General features: G+C 33.7%; 4 protein-coding genes across 4 annotated transcripts; 3 read left to right on the forward strand and 1 right to left on the reverse strand.

Moving 5' to 3' along the window:
• The first annotated feature begins 2,065 nt into the window (after nt 1-2,065).
• On the forward strand, nt 2,066-3,211 carry LOC113871778 (receptor-like protein EIX2). The gene has a single exon (XM_027508884.1). It carries the CDS (start codon nt 2,066-2,068, stop codon nt 3,209-3,211), a length of 1,146 nt encoding a protein of 381 aa, XP_027364685.1.
• Nucleotides 3,212-13,913: 10,702 nt separating this feature from the next.
• On the forward strand, nt 13,914-16,538 carry LOC113871779 (receptor-like protein EIX2). The gene has a single exon (XM_027508885.1). The coding sequence runs from the start codon at nt 13,914-13,916 to the stop codon at nt 16,536-16,538; it is 2,625 nt and encodes an 874-aa protein (XP_027364686.1).
• A 2,814-nt stretch (nt 16,539-19,352) lies between these two features.
• Nucleotides 19,353-22,859, forward strand: LOC113871327 (probable arabinosyltransferase ARAD2). The gene is made up of 3 exons (XM_027508378.1): nt 19,353-19,989; nt 20,655-20,908; nt 22,277-22,859. The coding sequence occupies exons 1-3, from the start codon at nt 19,356-19,358 to the stop codon at nt 22,826-22,828; spliced, it is 1,440 nt and encodes a 479-aa protein (XP_027364179.1). The 5' UTR covers nt 19,353-19,355; the 3' UTR covers nt 22,829-22,859.
• Nucleotides 22,860-23,560: 701 nt separating this feature from the next.
• Nucleotides 23,561-24,178, reverse strand: LOC113871780 (protein DMP2-like). Its single transcript, XM_027508886.1, has one exon. The coding sequence runs from the start codon at nt 24,176-24,178 to the stop codon at nt 23,561-23,563; it is 618 nt and encodes a 205-aa protein (XP_027364687.1).
• Between the last annotated feature and the right edge of the window lie 294 nt (nt 24,179-24,472).

Below are 24,472 nucleotides of genomic sequence, written 5' to 3' on the forward strand. Positions count from 1 at the left end.
AAGTATTGTATTATGTTGATTTTTTTTTAATTGATGTGGCAAAAGAATTTTTAAACAAGATATTAGTTTGATAATAGTATAAGTTTGGGAATTTAATTTTTAAAATGGATTTATTTGATAAATAAGTTGGACTCCTGGTTGTACAAAATATTCAAAGAGGCATCATTTATTGAAGTTAGCCTTCACTTGTGAGCATATACAATTGCAATAGTTGTGAGAAAATTGTGTTCTTTTTCCGAATTTAAGCTCTGAATCAAGATATCCTGTGATGAATAATACTAGTTGTTTACCTCTCTGTTACCTGATTACTTAAATTTAACATTTATTATATTATATAAATAGTATCTTGATCGCCGCAGTGGAGAGGGAAAAAAATATATAAATAAATATAAATAATTTTCGTAAAGGAGGGGCACATTTTTTCATGCAACCTGTTCAGTACAATGTAAGAAAATTTAGAGTATGTTTGTTTTTAATGCTTTTTTGTTATTGAATTATATTTTATCATAGACAAAGGATATATATGGCGACTCTTCACTTCATATAAATTAAATAGAGTTCCCCTTGAGCTTATGCACATTTGTTTTTGGGGCACAATCATGAATACATCTCCTCCTCAGTATGCAATCACATTTGCTTGGTTGCTATGTGTAATATTATTTATGTTCAACACGGGTTCTTGGAGCTTCATGATCCGTTGTAACCAGAAAGACAAGCATGCTCTCTTATACTTCAAGCAAGGAGCCACTGATCCATCAGGTGTGCTCTCATCATGGTCCACTACAAAAGATTGTTGTGAATGGAGGGGAGTGACTTGTGACAACATCACAAGTAGAGTCACTGAACTCAGCCTCCCATGTTCTACAGCTCTTCATCCATCTTATGTTGACAAAGTGGATAAATCACACTGCCTTACAGGTTCTATTCATCTATCTTTTGTGGACTTTGAATTTCTAAATTACTTGGATTTGAGCAATAATGATTTCTTGGCTATCCAATTTGACTATGTTAACAGTCAATATGATCATAATCGATCTCTTACTACCCCTCCTCGTCAATCTGTGAACTCTTCAGTTCGTTATCTTGATTTATCAGTTAATGAGAATCTTGCCATTGATAATCATCGATGGCTATCCCACCTTTCTTCCTTGGAATATCTCAACCTTGGTCGCATTGATCTGCACAAGGACACTAATTGGCTTCAATTAGTGACTATGCTTCCATCACTTACAGAGTTGTACCTGAGTCGTTGTCAACTTAAAGACTTGAGTCCGTCTCTTTAATATGCTAATTTTACTTCACTTCAAGGTCTTCATCTTTCCTACAATGAATTTGACTCAGAGTTACCTAAATGGTTATTCAATCTTTCTAGTGGCATTTCTTATATTAATTTTAATGGTAATTCTTTGAAAGGCCAACTACCGAAGGCATTGCCAAATCTTCGATATCTGAAATCCTTGATTTTGGCATTCAATAACTTCAAGACCAATCTCAGATTGGCTAGGACAACTTGAACTTTTGCAAGAGCTTTATTTTACAGGGAACAAGTTTTCTGGATCTATTCCTGAAAATTTGGGAAATCTGTCATCCTTAATAACCTTGTGATGTCGGCAGCAATAATTTGACCGGGGTTGTCTCACAGAAATTTTGCAAAATTATCAAAGTTGGAGGAATTGAATATATGCCTATCACCACCGTTAATCTTTGATTTTGATCCCAATTGGGTTCCTCCTTTTCAACTTGACAACATATGTTTAACAATTGGTGGTTCAAAACCTCCTGCATGGCTATACACACAAAGATCGCTTGATTTTAATTGCACTCATCATTTGAGGCTCATGGTGAGTTTTGGAATTTTGCATCTACGACAAAGGTCCAGCTAGCTTTAGAATATAATTCAATAGATGGGGACATATCAAATGTGGTATTGAACACTACATTCATAATTCTGTCAAACAATTATTTGAAAGGTGGTTTGCCCCGACTGTCATCAAATGTGGCCTTGGTTGATTTATCAAACAACCTATTGTCAGGAACCATCTCTCCCCTTTTGTGTGATCCTAAGATGCTGAATGGGAAAAGCAATTTGTTATATTTGGATATCTCTCACAATCATCTATCTGGAGGGCTTACAAATTGTTGGAAGAACTGGAAGTCATTACTTCATATTAACTTGGGAAGCAATAACTTAACAGGAGAGATACCCCCATCAATGGGCTTGTTATCTAATCTTACTACGTTGCATCTGCATGAGAATGAGCTCTATGGTGAGATAACTCCCATGCTGCGGAATTGCCCTCTTCTGGTCTTTAATGTTCGTGAAAATAACTTCTCAGGAAATATACCAAACTGGATACCACAGAGTGCAAAGGCTCTCCAATTAAGGTCCAATCAATTCAGTGGTAACATTCCACCACAAATATGCCAAATGTCTTCCCTCATTATTTTGGATATTGGAGATAATAGAATCTCAGGACATATACCCAATTGCCTAAATAATATCACATCTTTAGTTTTCAACAATGCTTCTATTAGTAAGCTTACTTTTTACTTTGATCTCGGTGGTGCATTTTACTTCTTTTTTGAGACTCTTAAGCTTTTTACCAAGGGTCAAGCATCAGAATACGTAAAAACCCTGCACTTTATGACCTTAGTTGATCTTTCCAGCAATGATCTATCTGGAACAATACCTCCACAACTGTTTAGCCTCATTGGATTGCATTCCTTGAACTTGTCCTTCAATAAATTAGAGGGAAGAATACCAGAAGAGATTGGCAACATGAAAAACATGGAGTCGCTTGATTTATCATCAAACCAACTTTGGGGCGAAATTCCTCAGAGCATGTCCAGTCTGTCCTTTCTCGGTGTCTTAAACTTGTCATTCAACAATCTCACGGGCAAAATACCATCAGGCACACAACTTCAGGGGTTTACTGAACTCAGCTACATAGGAAATCGTGATCTTTGTGGACTTCCACTCAAAAACATCTGCTTGCCGGATGGTCAATCAAAAGACACAAAGCCAATGGATGAGGATGAGGATGAATCTGAATTTTTGTTATGGTTTTACATTGGTATAGAATGTGGATTTGCCGTGGGCTTTTTGGGATTCTGCTGTTGCATTTTCTTAAATAGGAAATGGAGACACGCTTACTTCAAATTCCTTTATAGCTTAAAAGATCGACTTTGTCGTGGTTGTCATCGAGATTAACTCCTTTCCGTTGAGATTGAACAAATTGCATGCATAGCCTAGTGGTAAGTAGAACCTTTCAATCGAGATTTTCATGAGTTGTTATACTAAATAAGTTTCTCTTTCCATCTTATATGTTTTATATTTTTCATTGCTAGTGTTCTACATTACCTGTACTATTCTGGTTAAGTATCATTATATTTTCTAGGTATAGTTATTTGTTATTATCTATCACTATCATATCAACAGTATAACTCTTGAAACAAACCTATGCGTAGTATGATTTACTGTTGGATAATTTCTATAATAGAACTGTACTATCATATCAACAATATAACTCTTGAAACAAACCTACGCGTAGTATAATGAGATTCACTGATGGATAATTTCCATAATAGAACTGTATTAAACCAACTTTATAGTATGCTAAGTTATTAAAGATCAAAGATAGTTCTAAAAATATCTAGAGCATGTTTGAGAAGAAGTTTTTGGAGAAGAGGGAAGAGAGGATATATATTTTAATTTTAAATTAAAAAAATTATATATTATTTATGATGACAAATACATTATTAATATATTAAATTTTTATTAATATATTAATTTATGTTTTATTTTTAAAAAATATTTTTAAATATATTCATTTAAAATATAAATTTATGTCATCTCCTCTTCTCTTCTTTAAAATTCTCCTTCTAAAATAATTCCTTAAAGTTACAGATAATAATCATTGAGAACTATTCGGTACAATAATATTCTATAATTAGAATTTTTTATCCTATAATAAGGCTGTCATATTTTTTTTAATTTGATATGAAGAAAATAAAGAATTGTCTAATCAGATGTATTGAAAATCAAGAGTACACTTTCATTTTTAATCCTATTAAGATTCTTGTTATTTTTAAAGGACTTAAATCTTATTTTTACTTATTAAATTTATATCACTTTTTATTATTAGTTTAAAATTCATTAAAATTAAATCACGTAAAAATATATAAATATTATTAATAATATGTAATCTATCTTATATTATTAAAAATATAAAATTTCTAACATTCACATATTCAGTAAATTCAAATATTGTAATTATTCCCCTGCTAGAAAGCTCTTCCTCTGCGACCATATTCCACATGCAGAGGGTAACTTTCCTACAAATTAGCTCGTTCATCTAATTATTTGCATTCAGGGGATTGTTTTGAGCATTCTTGTGGTATACAAAAGCTGGTTGTTGTTAAAAAAAATTTTAATCTATTATGTAATTTCTATTATGCAATGATTATTATGAAATTACCTTTTCTCTTTTAGATCTTGAATTACGTTGCTCTCACAACACAATATATGGTTCTCACACAATTAAGGGTTTAAAGAGCACTAACATAAATCCATTGTTCCTTGATGTTATCTCTCTCTTTGATGTCGTTGATTCCTTGGTATTTTCTCCAACTCTTCCTTCCTCTTTTAGCTCCTCTCGGATGGTTGAGAGAAAATTCTTTTATGCATTTACTGTGAGCTCACTCAGAAACTGTGAAAGTGAAAAATAGAAAATGTCGTAACTTTTATTTGATAACCGCTCTTTTATTTATATGAAGGGAGAAGAGAGGGTTTCCTTATAATTGTATTTATAATTATACCCTCAATGACTCTATATTTTATATTTAACCACCATCACATTAAATCATTAATTAGAGTCATACTATAAGTTACATAAGCCACTATAATAAGATTATTAAAATAATCTAACAATCTTCCACTTGGCCTATGTGACGACTTGAAGATTCAATGAACTGTAAGTACGCATATCATTGATAATATAAAGTCATCATCTTTTAATTATTTAAGTTGATCAGATCATGGCGGTCACAAGTCATTTGACAACATGATTCCTTCCAAGTATCACAGAACCAACCCAAATCAAAATAGCTTTAATCAGTCATACTACAGACTGTAACTCTGACGTGTTTTTAATACTCAACCTGTTATCAAACTCAAACCATACATGTACATTAACACAATTCAAATAATAAGTAAACAAGCAGAAACAATACTTTTATTGAATTCTTAAAATGTCTACAATAATATGAGCAAACAATCTATACACATATATGTAAATCATACAATCATGCTAACAAGGACTTGTCTATAATGCTCATTCTACCAACATGGCCAAAAAATATTTTAGGGGGCAATCCTTTAGTTAACGGATCTGCTATCATTAAATCAGTACCAATATGCTCAATAGACACTTCCTGTTTTTGCACTTCTTCTTTCACTGATAAGTATTTTAAGTCCATATGTTTTGCTCCCTTTGAATACTTATCATTCTTAGAGAAGAAGACGGCTGCAAAATTATCACAGTACATTCGCAGCGGCTTTTCTATATTATTAACAAATACCAAGCCCTAAGACAAAGTTCCAGAACCACAAAGCATGAATAGTAGCCTCAAAGCATGCCACAAATTCCGCTTCCGTGATAGACGTAGCAATATTGGATTCCTTTCTGCTCTTCAATGAAATCGCACCTCCAGCTAACAAGAAGATGTAGCCAAAGGTCGATTTCCTTGAGTCTACACATCTAGCATAATCTGAATCTGAGTAGCCAACCACTTCCAATTGACTAGATCTCCTATAAGTAAGCATGTAGTCCTTGGTGCCTTGTAAATACCTAAGAACTTTCTTTGCAGCCTTCCAGTGGTCCATTCCGGGATTACTTTGATATCAGCCTAACATTCCAACAGCAAAACTGATATCAGGCCGAGTGCATGTCTGAGCATACATTAAACTCCCGACCACTGATGCATAGGAAATAGATTCCATTGCTTTCTGCTCCAACTCATTATTGGGACATTGCATTTCACTAAACTTGTCTCCGTTTTGAATTGGAACTACCCCTTATGAGCACTTTTCCATTTTAAATCTCTCTAATACTTTGTTGATGTAACATTTTTGAGACAATCCCAGTAATCCTTGTAATCTATTACGGAATATTTCTATTCCAATCACATAGGAAGCCTCACCCATATCTTTCATCTCAAAGTTCTTAAAGAGAAATTCCTTTACATCATGCAACAGCCCAACATCATTAGTAGTAAGAAGAATGTCATCAACATACAGGACTAAAATGATGAACTTACTCTCACTGACCTTCATATAGATACACCGATCAACAATGTTCTCTACAAAATCATATGACGTGATGGTACCATTGAACTTAAGATACAATTGTCTGGAAGTCCGTTTCAACCCATATATTGATTTCTTTAACTTACACACCATACTTTCTTTACCTGCGATCAAGAAGCCATCTGGCTGATCCATATAAACTTCCTCTTCTAAGTTATCATTTAGAAAGGCGGTCTTTACATCTATTTGGTGGAGCTCTAAGTCATAATGAGCCACTAAAGTCATAACAATTCTTAAAGAGTCCTTCTTTGAAACTGGAGAAAATGTCTCTTTATAGTCTATGCCATCCTTTTGAGTGTATCCTTTAGCAACAGGTCTAGCCTTGTATCTCTCAATGTTGCATTTTGAGACATGTTTGGTCTTAAAGATTCACTTGCAACCAACTCGTTTTGAACCTTTAGGCAACTCGACTAGATCACATACCTTATTCTCACTCATTGATTTTAACTCTTCTTTCATGGCATTCAACCACTTTTCAGAATTGTAACATTTCATGGCTTGCTTAAATGAGATTGGATCATCATCAATACTCAAGTCACATTCATGCTCAAGTGAGTAAATCACATAGTCATTCAAAATAGTCGGTCTTTTCTGCCTTACAGACCTCTTTAATGCTATCTCTTGTGGTTCACCTTCCTCTTGCTCACTTGTGACTTGCGCATTTTCAGCTGGTTCATCCTCTATATGTTGTTCTTGTGGGTTTGAAACATTAACTTGTTGTCTTTTTATGTTGTGTAACCGTGATACAATAAGAGGAACAACAACTAGAGAAGAGACACCAACTACAGGAGTTTTCGCACGTGTCTCTTTAATTTCTACCTTTCATGTTTCATTACTCCCACTAAATTGACCATTTTCAATGAACCTTGCATTTTCAGACTCAACTATTCTCATACTATGGTTAAGACAGTAAAATCTGTACCCCTTTGATTTTTCAGGATAGCCGATGAAATAATCACTTATAGTTCTAGCATCAAGCTTCTTTTCATGTGGATTATGCATTCTTACTTCTGCTGGACAACCCCAGACATGAAAATGTCTTAAACTGGATTTTTTTCTGTCCACAGTTCATAAAAAGTCTTTGGAACTGCCTTACTAAGAACTCTATTAAGCAGATACGCAGCAGTCTTTAATGCGTACATCTACAAAGACATAGGTACAGAACTGTAACTCAACATACTCCTAACCATTTCCATGATAGTACAATTCCTCCTTTCAGTCACACTATTTTGTTATGGTATACCAGGTATAGTATACTGTGCACGTATGCCTCAACTTTCCAGAAGTTTCACAAATGGACCTGGACATTATCCACTTTCATCATATTTTCTATAATATTCATCACCTCTATCTGACCTCACAACATTTACCTTTCTATCTAGTTATCTTTCTACCTCATCAATGAACACATGTAAGACATCTACTAATTAAGATTTTTCATGCAACACATACAGGTAACAATAACGTGAGTAGTCATCAATAAAGGTAATGAAATATCTTTCACCACCCCAAGATGGGATGTCAAACGGACCATAAATATCAGTGTGTGTCAACTTTAAGAGTTGACTACTTCTTGTGGTTAGATTCTTTGATGTGTGTTTAGTTTGTTTTCCTTTAATACAATTCACACAAACATCCCAGTTAACAAAATCCAATTGAGGTAAAATTTCACTTTTCATTCACCTCATCATCCTTTTTTTGGATATGTGACCTAACCTTTGATGTCACAAAAAAGTAGACCATTCATTATACACATTCAAATTACTACTAACAGTATTCTCAACATGAAATAGAAATTCAGTAAATTAAAACCAAATTCGTCCAACTTTGCAACAGAAACCAAATTTCTAGCACATTCAGGGACATAAAGACACTTTTCTAGATCTATGCAGCAACCAGTATGCAAGATCAATCTGTAAGTCCCTATTCCTTCTATCCGTGCCTTCATTCTATTTCCCATATATAAGAACTTTTCAGTTCCGCTTATGGGCTGGATCGAAAGAAATCTCTGCATTACATGTGACACATGAGCAGATGCACCAGAATCTAACCACCAGGTGTTTTTTGGTACCTTAATAAGATTTGATTCAAAGCATACTGAAACATGATATATACCTTTCTTTTCGAACCAAACTTTTCTCTTCGGACAATCTTTCTTGAAGTGACCAGTCTTCTTGCAGAAGAAGCACCTCTGGCCCTTCTGGATTCGGCCTTCACGAACCTTTAATAAGGCCTTATCATTCTTGTTCTTATTGTCCTTCTTACCTGACTTATCTTTGCTACTACTAGCCCCTTCATGAAATGTGAGATGGACGGAGTGTTCTTTTACCTTCTTCAGCCTCCCTTCCTCTTGAACCAGCATGGCCTTAATCTCCTGTATGTTCCATTTATCCTTAATGGTGTTGTAATTCACCTAGAACTGACCAAACTCAGGAGGGAGTGAGTTCAAAATAAATTGTACTAAAAAGAATTCCTTTATCTCTATGCCCATTGATTTTAACTTTGCTGCTTGATTGATCATGTCAGTCACATGGTCATGAATAGGCTGTGACCAATCAAATTTCTTAGTAGTCAACTCAGTCAATAGGGTACCTGACACGGACTTGTCAGTAATGTCCGATTGTGCATACTCTTTCACCTTTGCCATAAATTCCCTAGCATTTTTAGTCTTTGGCATTAATGGCTTCACATTTTCAGCCATAGTCATCTTCAGCAAGCTCAAGCTTAGCCTATTTGACCTTTTCCAAGCCTCACGAAGAGTTCTTTCCTCTTCAGTACTGGTCTTTGTGATGGTTGCAGGCTCTTGTTCTATAATGATTGCTAGGTCTAAGTCCATAACACAAACTTGTTCAGCCCAATCATCATAATTAAGCCCATTTAACTTAACTACGCATTACTCATGCCATACATATTCATAGGGACTAAACTATTTAACACATGCTTAAACATTTATGCTTTGAATAAACTTAATGGATTCAGACACCAACTGTCATCAATTATGCATCTAAGTTTACCTTTGGGTAATGCCTAAATACACAATTTATCTATAATGATGCTAATAAACAACTTTAATTGACAACCAGTCACTCAAACTAATATGCAAGTCATCTTTGGATATACAAACATATTATAAAGTGCTTACATGTCTCCTTAATGTCATTAATCATATGCAATGATCTACCTTTGGGCGATCTCCTAGCGTTATAATTAATGAGCTAAATTGTTCACTCTTTGTTTTCATATAGCATCAAACAATTTTGAACAATTTATAACACACGATTAAATGCTTAAAGAACTTTTAAAGCTAGGCCACTTTGGTGACTAACAAGCTACCCTTAAAATTAAGCACTAAATTGTGAAGTTCTCATTATGATAATGTAATTTAGAATTAATTAACTTGAGAATTTAATCACTTTGGTGAGTAAAATTCACTTTGATGTAATTCTAAAATTATCTATATATTTTATGAATTATATTTCTTATTCTGCCATAAAATTCCTATGCACGGCCGTGCTTTTACTTAATGGATGGCTGTGTTTCGATGAAGCAAAGCCATGCTCATTTCTGATGCATGCCCCTGCTTCCTGAAGCATGGTCGTGCTTCTTGATGCATGGCCGTGCTTCCATTATGCAAGGCAATGCTTCGCTGAAGCATGGCCGTGCTTGTTCCTGATGCGTGGCCCTGCTCCCTGATACATGGCTCTGCTCATATTACATATTCAAAATCTAATGTTTCTAGCTTCTAAAACCTTAGGGTTTTCAATTGTTGAATCCAAAAATAATTATTCAACATCAAAATAATGTCAATCCATCATATAAAATACCTAGGGTTCATGTAATTTGGGAAAAACTTTAATGAAAAACCAATCTCTTATGGAGAATCAACGAAATTCATAACCTAGCTCTGATACCAACTGTTAGAATTTTTTTTAATCCATTATGTAATTTCTATTATGCAATGACTATTATAAAATTACCTTTTCCCTTTCAGATCTTGAATTACGTTGCTCTCACAACACAATATATGGTTATCACACAATTAAGAGTTTAGAGAGCACTAACCTAAATCCATTGTTCTTTGATGTTATCTCTCTCTTTGATGTCGTTGATTCCTTAATATTTTCTTCAACTTTTCCTTCCTCTTTTAGCTCCTCTCGGATGGTAGAGAAAAAGTTCCTTTATGCGTTTACCGTAAGCTCACTCAGAAACCATGAAAGTAAAAAATAAGGAATGCCGTAACTTTTATTTGATAACCGCTCTTTTATTTATATGAAGGAAGAGGGAAGAGTTTCCTTATAATTGTATTTATAATTATACCCTCAATAACTCTATATTTTATATTTAACCACTATTACATTAAATCATTAATTAGAGTTATGCTATAAGTTACATAGGCCGCTATAATAAGATTATTAAAATAATCTAACAGTTGTTACATTGAAGCTTATAATCATTACGTTTGCATCCTGCACTCTCTCTTTCGTTTGAATCTTGATCAATTATGGAACTTGAAGTAACTATAACCCGGGATGCAATAGTATTATTTTGGACAAACTTGCTTAATTGGTTCAGCGAAAAGGATCAAAATGCCATTATAAAAGTTAAATAACTGCTAAAGTTTTTTCTCACATAATAGTTGAAGTTCCAAACGAATATTGTGATTATTTACCCTTGCAATTATTATTTAATTTACTTAATTTGCAGGTACTTTTGGTGTGTATCCTTCAACAAGACAAGTCGAGTTTCAACTCTACCTACCAGAGTGTATTAAAGTTAAAGTGATGCCACTGATGCCTTTACTTATTAATTATGGATTTTATGGTCCTGGATGTTATTTCTTATATAAATGTGTGGTATAGACATGTTTCTTATCGCAATTTACGCCAGTAATAACTAGATAACTATTATGCAAGTATCAAAATAATAGGGATTATCTCTCATTCTCTTGAAAAAAATGACCCATTTAATTTTTTTATACAAAAATTAAAATAGTTAACTCAATTGTTAAATTATGTTATAGTTTGATATGTATAATTACGTAAGATTTGTTTAAATTATCTCATTTGATGAGTAATTTTATTTAAATGAGACAGTATTACTTATAGAAAGAAAAAATTAATATAAAAATTGCTACTCTCTCTCTCTTCTTTTCTTTTCTTTTTAATTTCAATCTTCTTCCACCTGTTTACGTCCAGTAATAACTGGATAACTAACATGCAAGTATCAAAATAATAGGGATTATCTATCATTCTCTCTAAAAAATGACCCATTTAAATACTTTATACAAAAATTAAAATTATGTTATAGTTTGATATATATATATATATATATATATATATATATATATAATCACATAAGATTTGTTTAAATTATCATGAGTTATTTTATTTAAATAGGACACTATTATTTATAGAAAAAAACTTAATACAAAAAATGTTTCTCTCTCTCTCTTATTTAAATCTTCTTCCACATGTTTATAAAAGTTGTTTGGTAAACGATGATGATTTAAGCTAAGCTAAAACTCATCATGGCACGCAACCTTTTGTGAACAAACAGAAGTATGCAACTAAAGTTTCCAACTTTGTTTCATTCCTTCTCAAACAATAATAAAATGAATAAATTTCTTTCTATTTCTTTTAAAGTCAGAAATGGACTCTCAAAATGAAGCTTTGGAGAACATTCCTAGGTTTTTCGGTCCCGGAGTTTCTATTGTTATCATTTTTTTTTTCATCAATGGCAACATTTGTGGTAAATGCATCGCCAAATTACTTAAAGGATCAGTTGGTAGAGACATGGCGATATTGATAACTTGAGTAATACGTCAAAGACAAGACAGTGTGGTGGGAGTGCATCGTTGAAAAGGTTTTCCCTTACCTTCTAGCCTCTCCCCTTTATATTAAATTTTATAGTTTTAAAATTAATTTGTCATATTTAATATTTATTGTGTGCCTTATATTAAAAAAAATCGTTTATAGAACATTATTTGGGTAACTAGGCCAACTTATAACAAAGAGAAGAAAAGTCTAAAAAAAAATTGCATCAAACGCGGCTTAAGATGTCTATTCAATAACGACATATACGTTTACACCAATAACTTAAAAAAAATTACATATCTTCCTATTATTAATCATTTATGATCACATATTTATCATACATTAAATACTATAGATTAGTCCATCTTGTGTGACTTGGACTTCGTTATTAATACTGACAAAGAAATTATAATCTTTAATTTCTTCTATGAAACATTGATATTTGTTCGAAGTTTACCAAAATATAACACTTGTAGAAAAAAGTATTGATGTGGCCATGAAGAGGAGAATTTTACACAAATATTCTTCTTCTTGTCTTATAATGTACAAAATTGTCTGAAGTATTGGGATTAATTATTAAGAGATATTCAAATTGTAAGGAGATTTATTATGTTCTATTGAATAATCATACCATGGAATCTTACGGCATGTGTTAACTCAATTAAAGAAGTTAGGTTCATTGATTTTTTACATTTTCGAAGAGATTTGTAAAGATAAAATTCATATAAATATCAGTATTCTTACCTTATAATTTACAGATTTTGTCCAAACTACTAGGTCAATGAAGGTATCCAAAATGATGGGGAGATTTATCTTAATAGAGATGATTTTTTTTTTTTTTAATTTAGCATATATATGTACGATCTTGATGTTCTTAACCTTTTTTTAAGTTAATTTAGTTTTTTTAGTTTTTTAAATTGTAAAAATTAAGTTGTTTTATCACGTATTGATTGGAGTAAAAAAGTGTTCAAATTTATTAAGTATGTAATTTGTGCTTTATTTTAGGATTTGTATGTATAAGAAAATATTATTAAAAGGTTCTCATTTTAACATTTAATTATACTTATCATGCATCTGGTTTTTCTGAAAAATATCGACGTACCAATAAGCCAATAACTTAAAAATATGTTCATATATCTTACTATTACTAAATATTTTTCATCACTTATTTGCTAAACGTTGACTTCGTCAATAAATGAGAAAATGCTATGACTGATTTTCTGCACCAAGATTAGTCTACCTTACGTGTCTTGTCCTTTGACATTGATATACTGCCAAAATTTTCAAGTCTTTCACCGATGGAACGTTGATATTGTTTAAAGTATATATCAAAATATAACACCTGTACAAATGCTTATATTTTTTAAGATAAACCTCTTTGATCAAAGTGAACTTATGCAATTTTTCTAAGAAAAAAGTCTTCATGTGGCCCTGAAAGGAGAAATTTTATATAAATAGTATCCTGATCGCCGCAGTAAGAGAGGGAAAAAATATATAAATGAATATAATAATGTGTAAGTCGTTTTCGTGAAGGAGGGGGTACATTTTTTTCATGAAACCTGATTATTGCAAAGCAAGAAAATTTAGTCAATCAATTTCAATGCTTATAGTATTTTCTTATTGTGACTCTATTTACCATAGACAAAGGATATATACTGAGACTCTTAACTTCACATAAATTAAATAGAGTTTCCCTTCAGCTTATGCGCATTTGTTTTTGGCGCATAATCATCATGAATACATCTCCTCCTCAGTATGCAATCATATTTGCATGGTTCCTATGTGTAATACTGTTTATGTTCAACACAGGTTCGGGGAGCTTCATGATCCGTTGTAACCAGAAAGACAAGCATGCTCTCTTAAACTTCAAGCAAGGAGCCACTGATCCATCAAGTCTGCTCTCATCATGGTCCACTACAAAAGATTGTTGTGAATGGAGGGGAGTGACTTGTGACAACATCACAGGTAGAGTCACTGAGCTCAGTCTCCCATGTTCTACATCTCTTCATCCATCTTATGTTGACAAAGTCGATAAATCACACTGCCTTACAGGCTCTATTCATCTATCTTTTGTGGACTTAGAGCTTCTAAATTACTTGGATTTGAGCAATAATGATTTCTTGGCTATCCAATTTGACTATGTGAATAGTCAATATGATCATAACCGATCTCTTGCTACCTCTCTTCGTCAATCTGTGAACTCTTCAGCACTTCGTTATCTTGACTTATCAGTTAATGAGAATCTCGCCATTGATAATCTTCGATGGCTATCCCACCTTTCTTCCTTGGAATATCTCATCCTTGATAGCATTGATCTGCATAAGGAAACTAATTGGCTTCAATTAGTGACTATGCTTCCATCACTTACAGAGTTGTACCTGAGTCATTGTCAACTTAAAGACTTGAGTCCGTCTCTTGAATATGCTAATTTTACTTCACTTCAAGGTCTTTATCTTTCCTATAATGAATTTGACTCAGAGTTACCTAAATGGTTATTCAATCTTTCTAGTGGCATCGCTTATATTAAATTTTATGATAATTCTTTAAAAGGCCAACTACCGAAGGCATTGCCAAATCTTCGATATCTGAAATACTTGAATTTGGCATTCAATAACTTCAATGGACCAATTCCAGATTGGCTAGGACAACTTGAACTTTTACAAGGGCTTTATCTTACAGCAAACAAGTTTTCTGGATCTATTCCCACAAATTTGGGAAATCTGTCATCCTTAATAGCCTTGTATGTCGGCAGCAATAATTTGACCGGGGTTGTGTCCCAGAGAAATTTTGCAAAATTATCAAAGTTGGAGTATTTGAATATATGCCTATCACCACCGCTAATCTTTGATTTTGATCCCAATTGGGTTCCTCCTTTTCAACTTGACTACATATGCTTAGCATTTGGTGGTTCAAAACCTCCTGCATGGCTATACACACAAAGATCGCTTGATTTTCTAACTATTTTTAACTCATCATTTGAGGCTCATGATGAGTTTTGGAATTTTGCATCAATGATGAACGTCCAGCTAGCTTTAAATGATAACTCAATAGATGGGGACATATCAAATGTGGTGTTGAACGCTACACTCATAGTTCTGTCAAACAATAATTTGAAAGGTGGTTTGCCTCGACTATCATCAAATGTGGCCTTTATTGATTTATCAAAAAACCTATTGTCAGGAACCATATCTCCCCTTTTGTGTGATCATAAGATGCTGAATGGGAAAAGCAATTTGTTATATTTGGATATCTCTCACAATCATCTATCTGGAGGGCTTACAAATTGTTGGAAGAACTGGAAGTCATTAGTTCATATTAACTTGGGAAGCAATATTTTAACAGGTGAGATACCCCCATCAATGGGCTTGTTATCTAATCTTATAGCCTTACATCTGCATGAGAATGAGCTATATGGTGAGATAACTCCCATGTTGCGGAATTGCCCTCTTCGGGTCTTTAATGTTCGTGAAAATAATCTTTCAGGATATATTCCTAATTGGATAGCAAAGAGTGCAAAGGCTCTCCAACTAAGGTCCAATCAATTCAGTGGTAACATTCCACCACGAATATGCCAAATGTCTTCCATCATTATTTTGGATATTGGAGATAATAGAATCTCAGGACATATACCCAATTGCCTAAATAATATCACATCTTTAGTTTTCAACAATGCTTCTATTAGTACGCTTACTTTTTACTTTGATCTCGGTGATGTTTATTACTACTCGGTAGAGAGTCTTGAGCTTTTTACCAAGGGTCAAGTATCAGAATACAAACAAACCCTGCACTTTATGACCTTAGTTGATCTTTCCGGCAATGATATATCTGGAACAATACCTCCACAACTGTTTAGCCTCATTGGATTGCATTCCTTGAACTTGTCTTTCAATAAATTAGAGGGAAGAATACCAGAAGAGATTGGCAACATGAAAAACTTGGAGTCCCTTGATTTATCAACAAACCAACTTTGGGGTGAAATTCCTCAGAGCATGTCCTATCTGTCCTTTCTCGGTGTCTTAAACCTGTCATTCAACAATCTCACGGGCAAAATACCATCAGGCACACAACTTCAGGGGTTTGCTGAACTCAGCTACATAGGAAATCGTGATCTTTGTGGACTACCACTCAAAAAAATCTGCTCGCAGGATGGTCAATCAAAAGACACAAAGCCAACGAATGAAGATGAGGATGAATCTGAATTTTTGTCATGGTTATACATTGGTATAGAATGTGGATTTGCCGTGGGCTTTTTGGGATTCTGCTGTTGCATTTTCTTAAATAGGAAATGGAGACACGCTTACTTCAAATTCCTTTATGGCTTAAAAGATCGACTTTGTCGTGGTTGTCATCAATGTTAACTCTTTTCGGATGAGATTGAACAAGTGCATGCATAGCCTAGTAGTAAGTATAACCTTTCTATCGTGATTTTCATTTGAGTTGTTATACTAAATAAGTTTCTCTTTCCATCTGATATGTTTTATATTTTTCATTACTAGTCTTATGCATTACCTATACTATTCTGGTTAAGTATCATTATATTTTATATACATAGTTATTTATTATTATCTATCACTATCATATCAACAGTGTAACTCTTGAAACAAACCTATGCGTAGTATAACGAGATTCACTCTTGGATAATTTCTATAATAGAACTGTACTATCATATCAACAATATAACTTTTGAAACAAACCTATGCGCATTATAATGAGATTCACTGCTGGATAATTTCTATAATAGAACTGTATTAAACTAAATTTATATTATGCTAAGTTATTAAAGATTAAAGATAGTTCTAAGAATATTTAAACTCATACAAAATGATCTTTGAGGTACTATAACATTCCATAATTAGAATTCTTTATCTTCCAATGAGACTACAATATTTTCTTTTTAATTCGATAAGAAGAGAATGAAAAACTGTCTAATATGATGTATTAAAAACCATGACTACACTTCTATTTTTAATCTTATTAGGACTTTTATTATTTTCTAAAGGACTTAAATCTTATTTTCACTTATTAAATTTATATTACTTTTTATTATTGATCTAAAACTCACTAAAATTAAATCACTTATATTAGTTCATGTAGATGTAAAAACTTGTATAAATATTATAAATAATATGTAATTTATCTTATATAATTAAAAATATAAAATTTCTTCAGAAAAAAAAACATAAAATTTCTACCATTCACATGTTCAATAAATCCATATATTGTAATTATTCCTCTGCTAGAAAGCTGTTCCTCTGCGACCATACTCCACATTCAGAGGGTAACTTACCTACAAATTAGTTCGTTCATCCAATTATTTGAGTTCAGGGGATTGTTCTGAGCATTCTTGTGGTCTACAAAAGCTGGTTGTTATAACCATTACGTTTACATCCTGCACTCTCTCTTTTGTTTGTTTCTTGATCAATTATGGAACTTGAAGTAACTATAACCAGATGCAATAGTATTATATTGGACAAACTTGCTTAATTGAGTTCAGCGAAAAGAGATCAAAATGCCATTATAAAAGCTAAATAACTGCTAAAGGTTTTTCTGACATAATATTTGAAGTTCCAAACGAATATTGTGATTATTTACCCTTGCAATTATTATTCAATTTACTTAATTTGCAGGTACTTTTGGTGTGTATCCTTCAACAAGCTAGTCGAGTTTCAAATCTACCTACCAGGCTGTAAAAAAGTGATGCCACTGAAGCCTTTACTTATTAATTATGGATTTTAAGGTCCTGGATGTTATTTCTTATATAAATGTATGGTATCAGACATGTTTCTTATCGTTATTTATGTCCAGTAAAAACTAGATAACAATTATGCAAGTGTCAAAATAATAGGAATTATCTCTCTCTCTTGTTTTCTTTTTTTTTTTTTTAATTTCAATTTTCTTCCACCTGTTTATAAAAGTTGTTTGGCAAATGATGATGATTTAATGCTAAGCTCAAAATCAAAATGGCACGCAACCTTTTGTGAACAAAAACAGAAATATGCAACTAAACTTCCAACTTTGTTTCGTTCCTTCTCAAACAATAATAAAATGAATTATTTCTTTTTTATTTCCTTTAAAGTCAGGAATGGTCTCTCAAAATGAAGCTTTGGAGATCTTTACCAACTGGGGTTTCTATTGTTATCATTTTTTTCAAATCATCTTAGACAATATTTTTGGTAAATGCATCGCCAAATTACGTAAAAGACCAGTTGGTAAAGACATGGCAATGCATATAATTCGAGTGGTGCATGTTGAAAAGGGTTTCCATTAGCTTCTAGCTACTCCACTTTATATTAAATTTTATATTTTTAAAATAAATTTATTATATATAAATATTCATTGTGTTTTGATTAGTTATATCAAAGTGTGAAGTGCCAGATGATACAATCATTGATGTTGAAGTACAAGTTCGTGCTAAAATGTTTTGTTCAAGTCTTTTCTTTGATTACTAATACTTGCGTTATTTTTTACTCAAATGAGGGTGGCATATTTTCTGTGTCATATAATAGAGTGAAAACTCCATCATCTTTACAGCATATTCTATTCTTGCATGATGCATCACCATCGTCCAAAATTATCTGTTACACTTTTGATGAAGTGGTAATGGTTTAGAATATTATACACAAAATTTAGTTAAATATTTCTTTAATGTTATATTTATATATAGTTTATATTATAAATTATAAATAATTTATTTTAATGAATTACAATAAATATTTATTAAAATCATAAGAAAAAAACATAAATTATTTCTATAAAATTCTAATTATTTATTAATTTTAAATTCTAATTCTTGAATATATAATTGTGTTCAATATTTAAAAGAAAATTTTGATTTTTATAATAATCTTATTCAATTTAAGTAAAATTATTTTTGTTTAAGATATCTAAAGGTATAAACTAAAAAGCTATTAATTAAATTGCATAAACAAAATACAAAATTATATTGATATTTTAAAAGATTAATTTAAGAATTTATTAAAAAGATATCACAAAGAATTAATATTTCACAATCATCAAACAATAACAATCATGTAGGGAGTTCCTTCCACCAAGTCGCATCTAAAAAGGGATAATTCAATTATCATCATCACTTTCAAATCCATTTTCTGTTCCAAGTTTGGAACACTGAATTACATAACAGAGACAAGCAAGTAAAACAGAAAACAAACACAGCAATGCCTCTGATTGTGAAGAACAACAGCAATGCCCCCTCTTCTGTTCCTAAACTCTTCCTCTTGTTCACCCTCTTCTCCATTCTCTCCCTTGTTTTCTTCTTCTTCACCACTTCCACTTCCACAACTACCACAATCTCACACTTTTCTTCTCTCTCTCTTCAATCTTCCACCATCAATGTCTACGTCGCCGACCTTCCCAGATCCCTCAACTACGGCCTCCTCGACCGATACTGGTCCTTCGACTCCGATTCACGACTCGGCAGCGACTCGGATCGCCAGATTCGATCTTCCCTATTGGGGGCCAAAACCCTAGAATTTCCACCGTTTCCCGAGAACCCATTGATCAAACAGTACAGCGCGGAGTACTGGATCATGGGGGACCTGATGACCCCTCCCCAACAGCGAATTGGCTCATTCGCAAAACGTGTTTTTGACGCGCGTGATGCCGACGTGGTCTTCGTTCCATTCTTCGCCACTCTCAGTGCGGAAATGCAACTGGGTATGGCCAAAGGGGTCTTCAGGAAGAAGGCTGGGAACGAGGATTATCAGAGGCAGAGGGCGGTCATGGACTCTCTCATGAAAACCCAAGCTTGGAAGCGTTCTGGTGGACGAGATCACGTGTTTGTGCTCACTGGTATGTTCATTGTTATTGTTAAGGTTGTAATTAGGATTTTTTAGTGTAGAGTGTGAGAAATGTGGTTTAATCATTCTATTGTAACGAGAGCTCTCTGTTTATTTAAATCCTGTTGCTTAGTATTTGCATGTGATGAGTATGAATTAGAAAGGAAGTAAGGGTTTAAGGAAAGAATGTTGAAGGTGTTGAGTTGATTGCACTTTGTCTTTGCTGGATTAAAGGTTTTGTTGAGTTAATGCATTTGGGTTGCAATGGATGTGCGAACCAAACAGAATGAAGCATTATTTTCTGTTTTATGTGGTTCCTACTCTTCATCTCATGTCCTGCTATGCTCTAGTTTGAAAATGAACCAAACAGAATAGAACATGTTATGTTTCGTTCCATTTTAACTTGCCTGCTTAATACCACCTTTAAGATGGGGAGTTTGATCTGCATATATAGGTAGAGGTAATGCATATGTATTTGCTTTTGATGCTTGACTGTCTTGCTGCGTGCCTTAAAAATTTGTTTATGTTGCCTGTGATGGCGTTGGCAACAACAGAATGATGTAATGCATATATAGAAATGCAAAAGGTGAAAATTCTGTAGTGTGCTGTTTCCAGCTTATGATTTAGTCTTTGAATTGTCAGGTTATTAAAAGTTAAAACTGAAGCATTCTTTGGCAGACCCAGTCGCAATGTGGCATGTTAAAGATGAGATTGCCCCAGCTATTCTCCTTGTTGTGGACTTTGGCGGTTGGTACAGAATTGACTCGAAATCTTCCAACTGTAGCTCAACTGATATGATTCAACACACCAAGGTTTCTGTACTCAAAGATGTGATTGTGCCATACACACATCTACTTCCCAGGTTGCACTTGTCAGAAAACAAGGAGCGCCACAACCTTCTTTATTTTAAAGGAGCTAAACATAGGCACCGGGTTAGTGTTGTTTCTTTTGGACAAGCTGTGCTACTTTTTTTGTTACACTTTTTGAACTGTATTCTAGCATCTTACAAGACTTATGATTGGATAATTTGACTACTCAGTAGTTTTAGGTGATCAGATTCGTTGAGCAGCTGTTGCTATTTTTGTCTCGTTGTTATTGTTCTTTGTGGATTTTTCACATTAAAAAAAAGGTCTGTTATCAGCTAAATTTAGTTATATGGGCTGTGGCAATATCATCATCTTTCAAATAACATGCTTTATTTAGGTGTAATCTCAAGCAGATGCAAGTGTATCTCTCTAATTTAAGAAGGAAAAAAAAATAAAGAAAGAACAATTGCATTGGCTGCATGTATTCTATGTGAGGTACTGTTTTTGGAGGAAAAATGATCTTCCTCCTTTCTTTCTCTGATTATAAGACTTAAGAGCCCAAACAGCCCAAGGTCATTGAAGGTTGATGTTAGTGAAAATAGAAGACAGAATTAATAGGCAGTTATGTATTATACATGTATAAGGCAGTTATGCAATAGACAGTTATGCTTTATGGTGTGGGCAGTTACTGCATTTAGTTTTAGGGGGTCTGTTAATTTAGATGAATTTAGACAGAATATGGCTTGGCTGTAAAGGAGATTCCTTGTTGGGGTAAACCCTGTGAAATTGATGTGTTCTTTAACCTGGCCTATTAGTCAAATTATTTCAGTATTATTCAAATACATGTGTGTGTTCATCTCAAGTCCAGCAAAGACACCCCCATGTGTTATGCATGCCTTGTTGTATAATTAATCAACTTATTGTTAATTTGACATTCGTAAGTTCTGGCACTGTATTTTTTTCATGACTATTTATTGACATTTTGATTCACTGAAAAATCTGTATTTATTGAATGATTTTCCCTTTGGGAACTGTCAAATATTTAAAAACCTATGAGAATTCATCTCAGATGTTTACTAATGCTTTAAGAACCTTAAATTTTTAAGGATTGAAAATTTACTTAATAAAAATGTCCAATTTTATAATCAAATTTAATTTAGTTCATCCCCATCTTCATGTTGAAGAGTGGACTGACAGGTTTAAATGTTATGAAAAGCTTAATAGCATAAAGTTGATGGTAAATATTTGACATCCTTGGAGGTGAGTTTCCTGCTCTTGTGGTCAAATGAGATTTAAGCTAATCCATTCCTGCTCAACGAAGCACTGGAAAATCAATTCCACTTTGTGATTTATTATAAATAGATGCTGATAAATTATTTGTATACTCAATACTCATCCAGCAGATGTATGATTATGCTGGTCTTCGTAGTTGTGAAAAAGCTAATGCAATATTTGTTCCACGCTTATCTCATTGACAAATTATTCAATTTACAGGGTGGCCTCGTTAGAGAGAAGTTATGGGACCTATTGATTAATGAGCCTGGTGTAATAATGGAGGAAGGCTTCCCTAATGCAACAGGACGAGAGCAATCAATAAAAGGGATGAGAACATCAGAATTTTGCCTACATCCAGCTGGGGATACACCCACTTCATGCCGACTTTTTGATGCCATTCAAAGTCTTTGTATACCTGTTATTGTCAGTGACAACATTGAGCTTCCATTTGAAGGTATGGTGGATTATTCAGAATTTTCCATTTTTGTGGCCGTGGATGATGCACTGAAACCTGGCTGGCTAGTCAGTCATCTCCAAAGCTTTTCAAAAGTGAAGAGAGACAGGTTCCGCCAAAATATGGCTCAGGTACAGCCCATCTTTGTATATGATAATGGTCATTCAGGTGGTATTGGACCAATACCTTCAGATGGTGCAGTGAATCATATATGGAAGAAAGTTCACCAAAAATTACCAATGATAAAAGAAGCCATAATTCGAGAGAAAAGAAAGCCACCCGGTGTTTCAGTTCCACGGCGTTGTCATTGCACTTGAATTTAAGTAGTTCTTCCTGTTTCTCCTTCAAAGGAGCAGGGATACGAACGGGTTCATATCCAGTTCGATTTTGCACCAAAATGGCGATTTTCTTTTCGTTTTTTTTGGGGGTGGTGGTAAATCATTGGATAGTGGATATTTATGTGAATTGTATAGGAAAAGTGTTGCCACTGACCGTGAGTTCGTTGTACCTCAATTGATGTGTTTCCGTATTTGTATTGGAGTCTGAAACTACATGACAGTGAAATATTGGTCTACAATTGTTACTGTTACTATTGGAGTTGCCAATTTGCTCTAAAAAAGTTTTCACTGCGACTGAAGTGTTAGATGTAATGTATCAAATGATCGGTGGACTTCGTGTTTGTGTACGTAGTTATTTTTCCCCACGTTTTTTGGGATAATGTACGATGATTTATGAAACTAAACAGACAAGCTGGTTACAAAGATGCAAATAAACTTGAGCACTGCAATCAAAATACAATGAAAACTTTATCTAGCCTCTTCTCAGCTGGAACTTAAATAAATGGTCGGTAAATAGTAATATAACATTAACGTGGCTTTAAAGTTTTCATGTAACCATAAACCTCAACCCCGTAATAGACTATTTCCAATAGATGAGAATGTGTTGATTAGTCAGTGATTAAATAATGATACATGTTCCTAACAAATCTCTGATTAAAGAGGTGAAAGTCAAGTGTCTTAACTTCTCATGGTCTATCTAGGAAAACCGTTTCAATGTCTGGAGTACATGGGGTTTGGCTGCAGCAAGAAAGGATAGCCAATCCCTCTTCTCTTTGATGGACACACTACAAAAATGATGCTCACCACAAAACCAACCACAAGGGGAACAGTGTTTGTCACCTTTCTGGGCATTACTGGATAATAACATTTTACAACATCATAGTGTAATCCTGCAAAAGCAAGAAAAGAGAGGAGGGAGAGTGATGCATGGAAAAGATCAGCCCATGTCAACCTGTAATCTGATGGCACACATGGTTTCTTCCTGCCTCCATAGAAAGTCCATATCCCTCTGAATGTTGCCACCCCATAATACAATCTTCCAGTAGCTGTTCTGAAGCTGTCAGTGAAGGTGAAGAAGACACAAGACACTGCCAAAATAGCTAGAAAGATGCCCATCAACCAGCGATTCAGCGCATTGCATTCACCATCATTTGTTAATATAGGTGCGAAAATGGTGAAGGCAAGGGTGGTGACTGTAGGTAAGAGAACATTGAGCCTAGCAGTGCCACTCAGTATTGCATTGATAACATAGAAGTAGTAAGATTCATCCATGTCATAATCATCAAGATCATAGTAATCATCCTCATTCTGATCATAGTGAATAACCATGTCTTGGCTGGTTGAGTTGTTCATTTCTAAAAATCAGCTATCAGAATTCCAAAAAATGAAGCTCAGGAGATATGAAGATAGGAAATTTAGAACTGTCCTAAAGTGCACATGTAACAAGGACATGTTCAATATTGTAAGTAAAGGAAACATGCTATTATATGTGCCTTCCTTTGGAATGAAAATTCTTGTAGGAATATGCTTTTCCTTTTCTATAGCAACTTTCGGCCGGAATTTGCTTTCAACTTCGGCAATGTTTATGCTCGTGCATGACTCTGCTTATAACAGCATACAGAC

This window comes from Abrus precatorius, unplaced genomic scaffold (assembly GCF_003935025.1).
Source record: "Abrus precatorius isolate BTA unplaced genomic scaffold, Abrus_2018 Scaffold7, whole genome shotgun sequence".
In the NCBI taxonomy this organism is placed as follows: Eukaryota; Viridiplantae; Streptophyta; class Magnoliopsida; order Fabales; family Fabaceae; genus Abrus; species Abrus precatorius.

What these genes read in the sequence shown, in the direction of transcription:
- LOC113871778 (XM_027508884.1), top strand. Translation starts at nt 2,066, where the DNA reads ATGCTGAATGGGAAAAGCAATTTGTTATATTTGGATATCTCTCACAAT.
- LOC113871327 (XM_027508378.1), top strand. Translation starts at nt 19,356, where the DNA reads ATGCCTCTGATTGTGAAGAACAACAGCAATGCCCCCTCTTCTGTTCCT. An exon ending in TCACGTGTTTGTGCTCACTG is followed by an intron (nt 19,990 to 20,654) that starts GTATGTTCATTG and finishes ATTCTTTGGCAG; the next exon opens with ACCCAGTCGCAATGTGGCAT. An exon ending in GAGCTAAACATAGGCACCGG is followed by an intron (nt 20,909 to 22,276) that starts GTTAGTGTTGTT and finishes TTCAATTTACAG; the next exon opens with GGTGGCCTCGTTAGAGAGAA.
- LOC113871780 (XM_027508886.1), bottom strand. Translation starts at nt 24,178, where the DNA reads ATGGTTATTCACTATGATCAGAATGAGGATGATTACTATGATCTTGAT.
- LOC113871779 (XM_027508885.1), top strand. Translation starts at nt 13,914, where the DNA reads ATGAATACATCTCCTCCTCAGTATGCAATCATATTTGCATGGTTCCTA.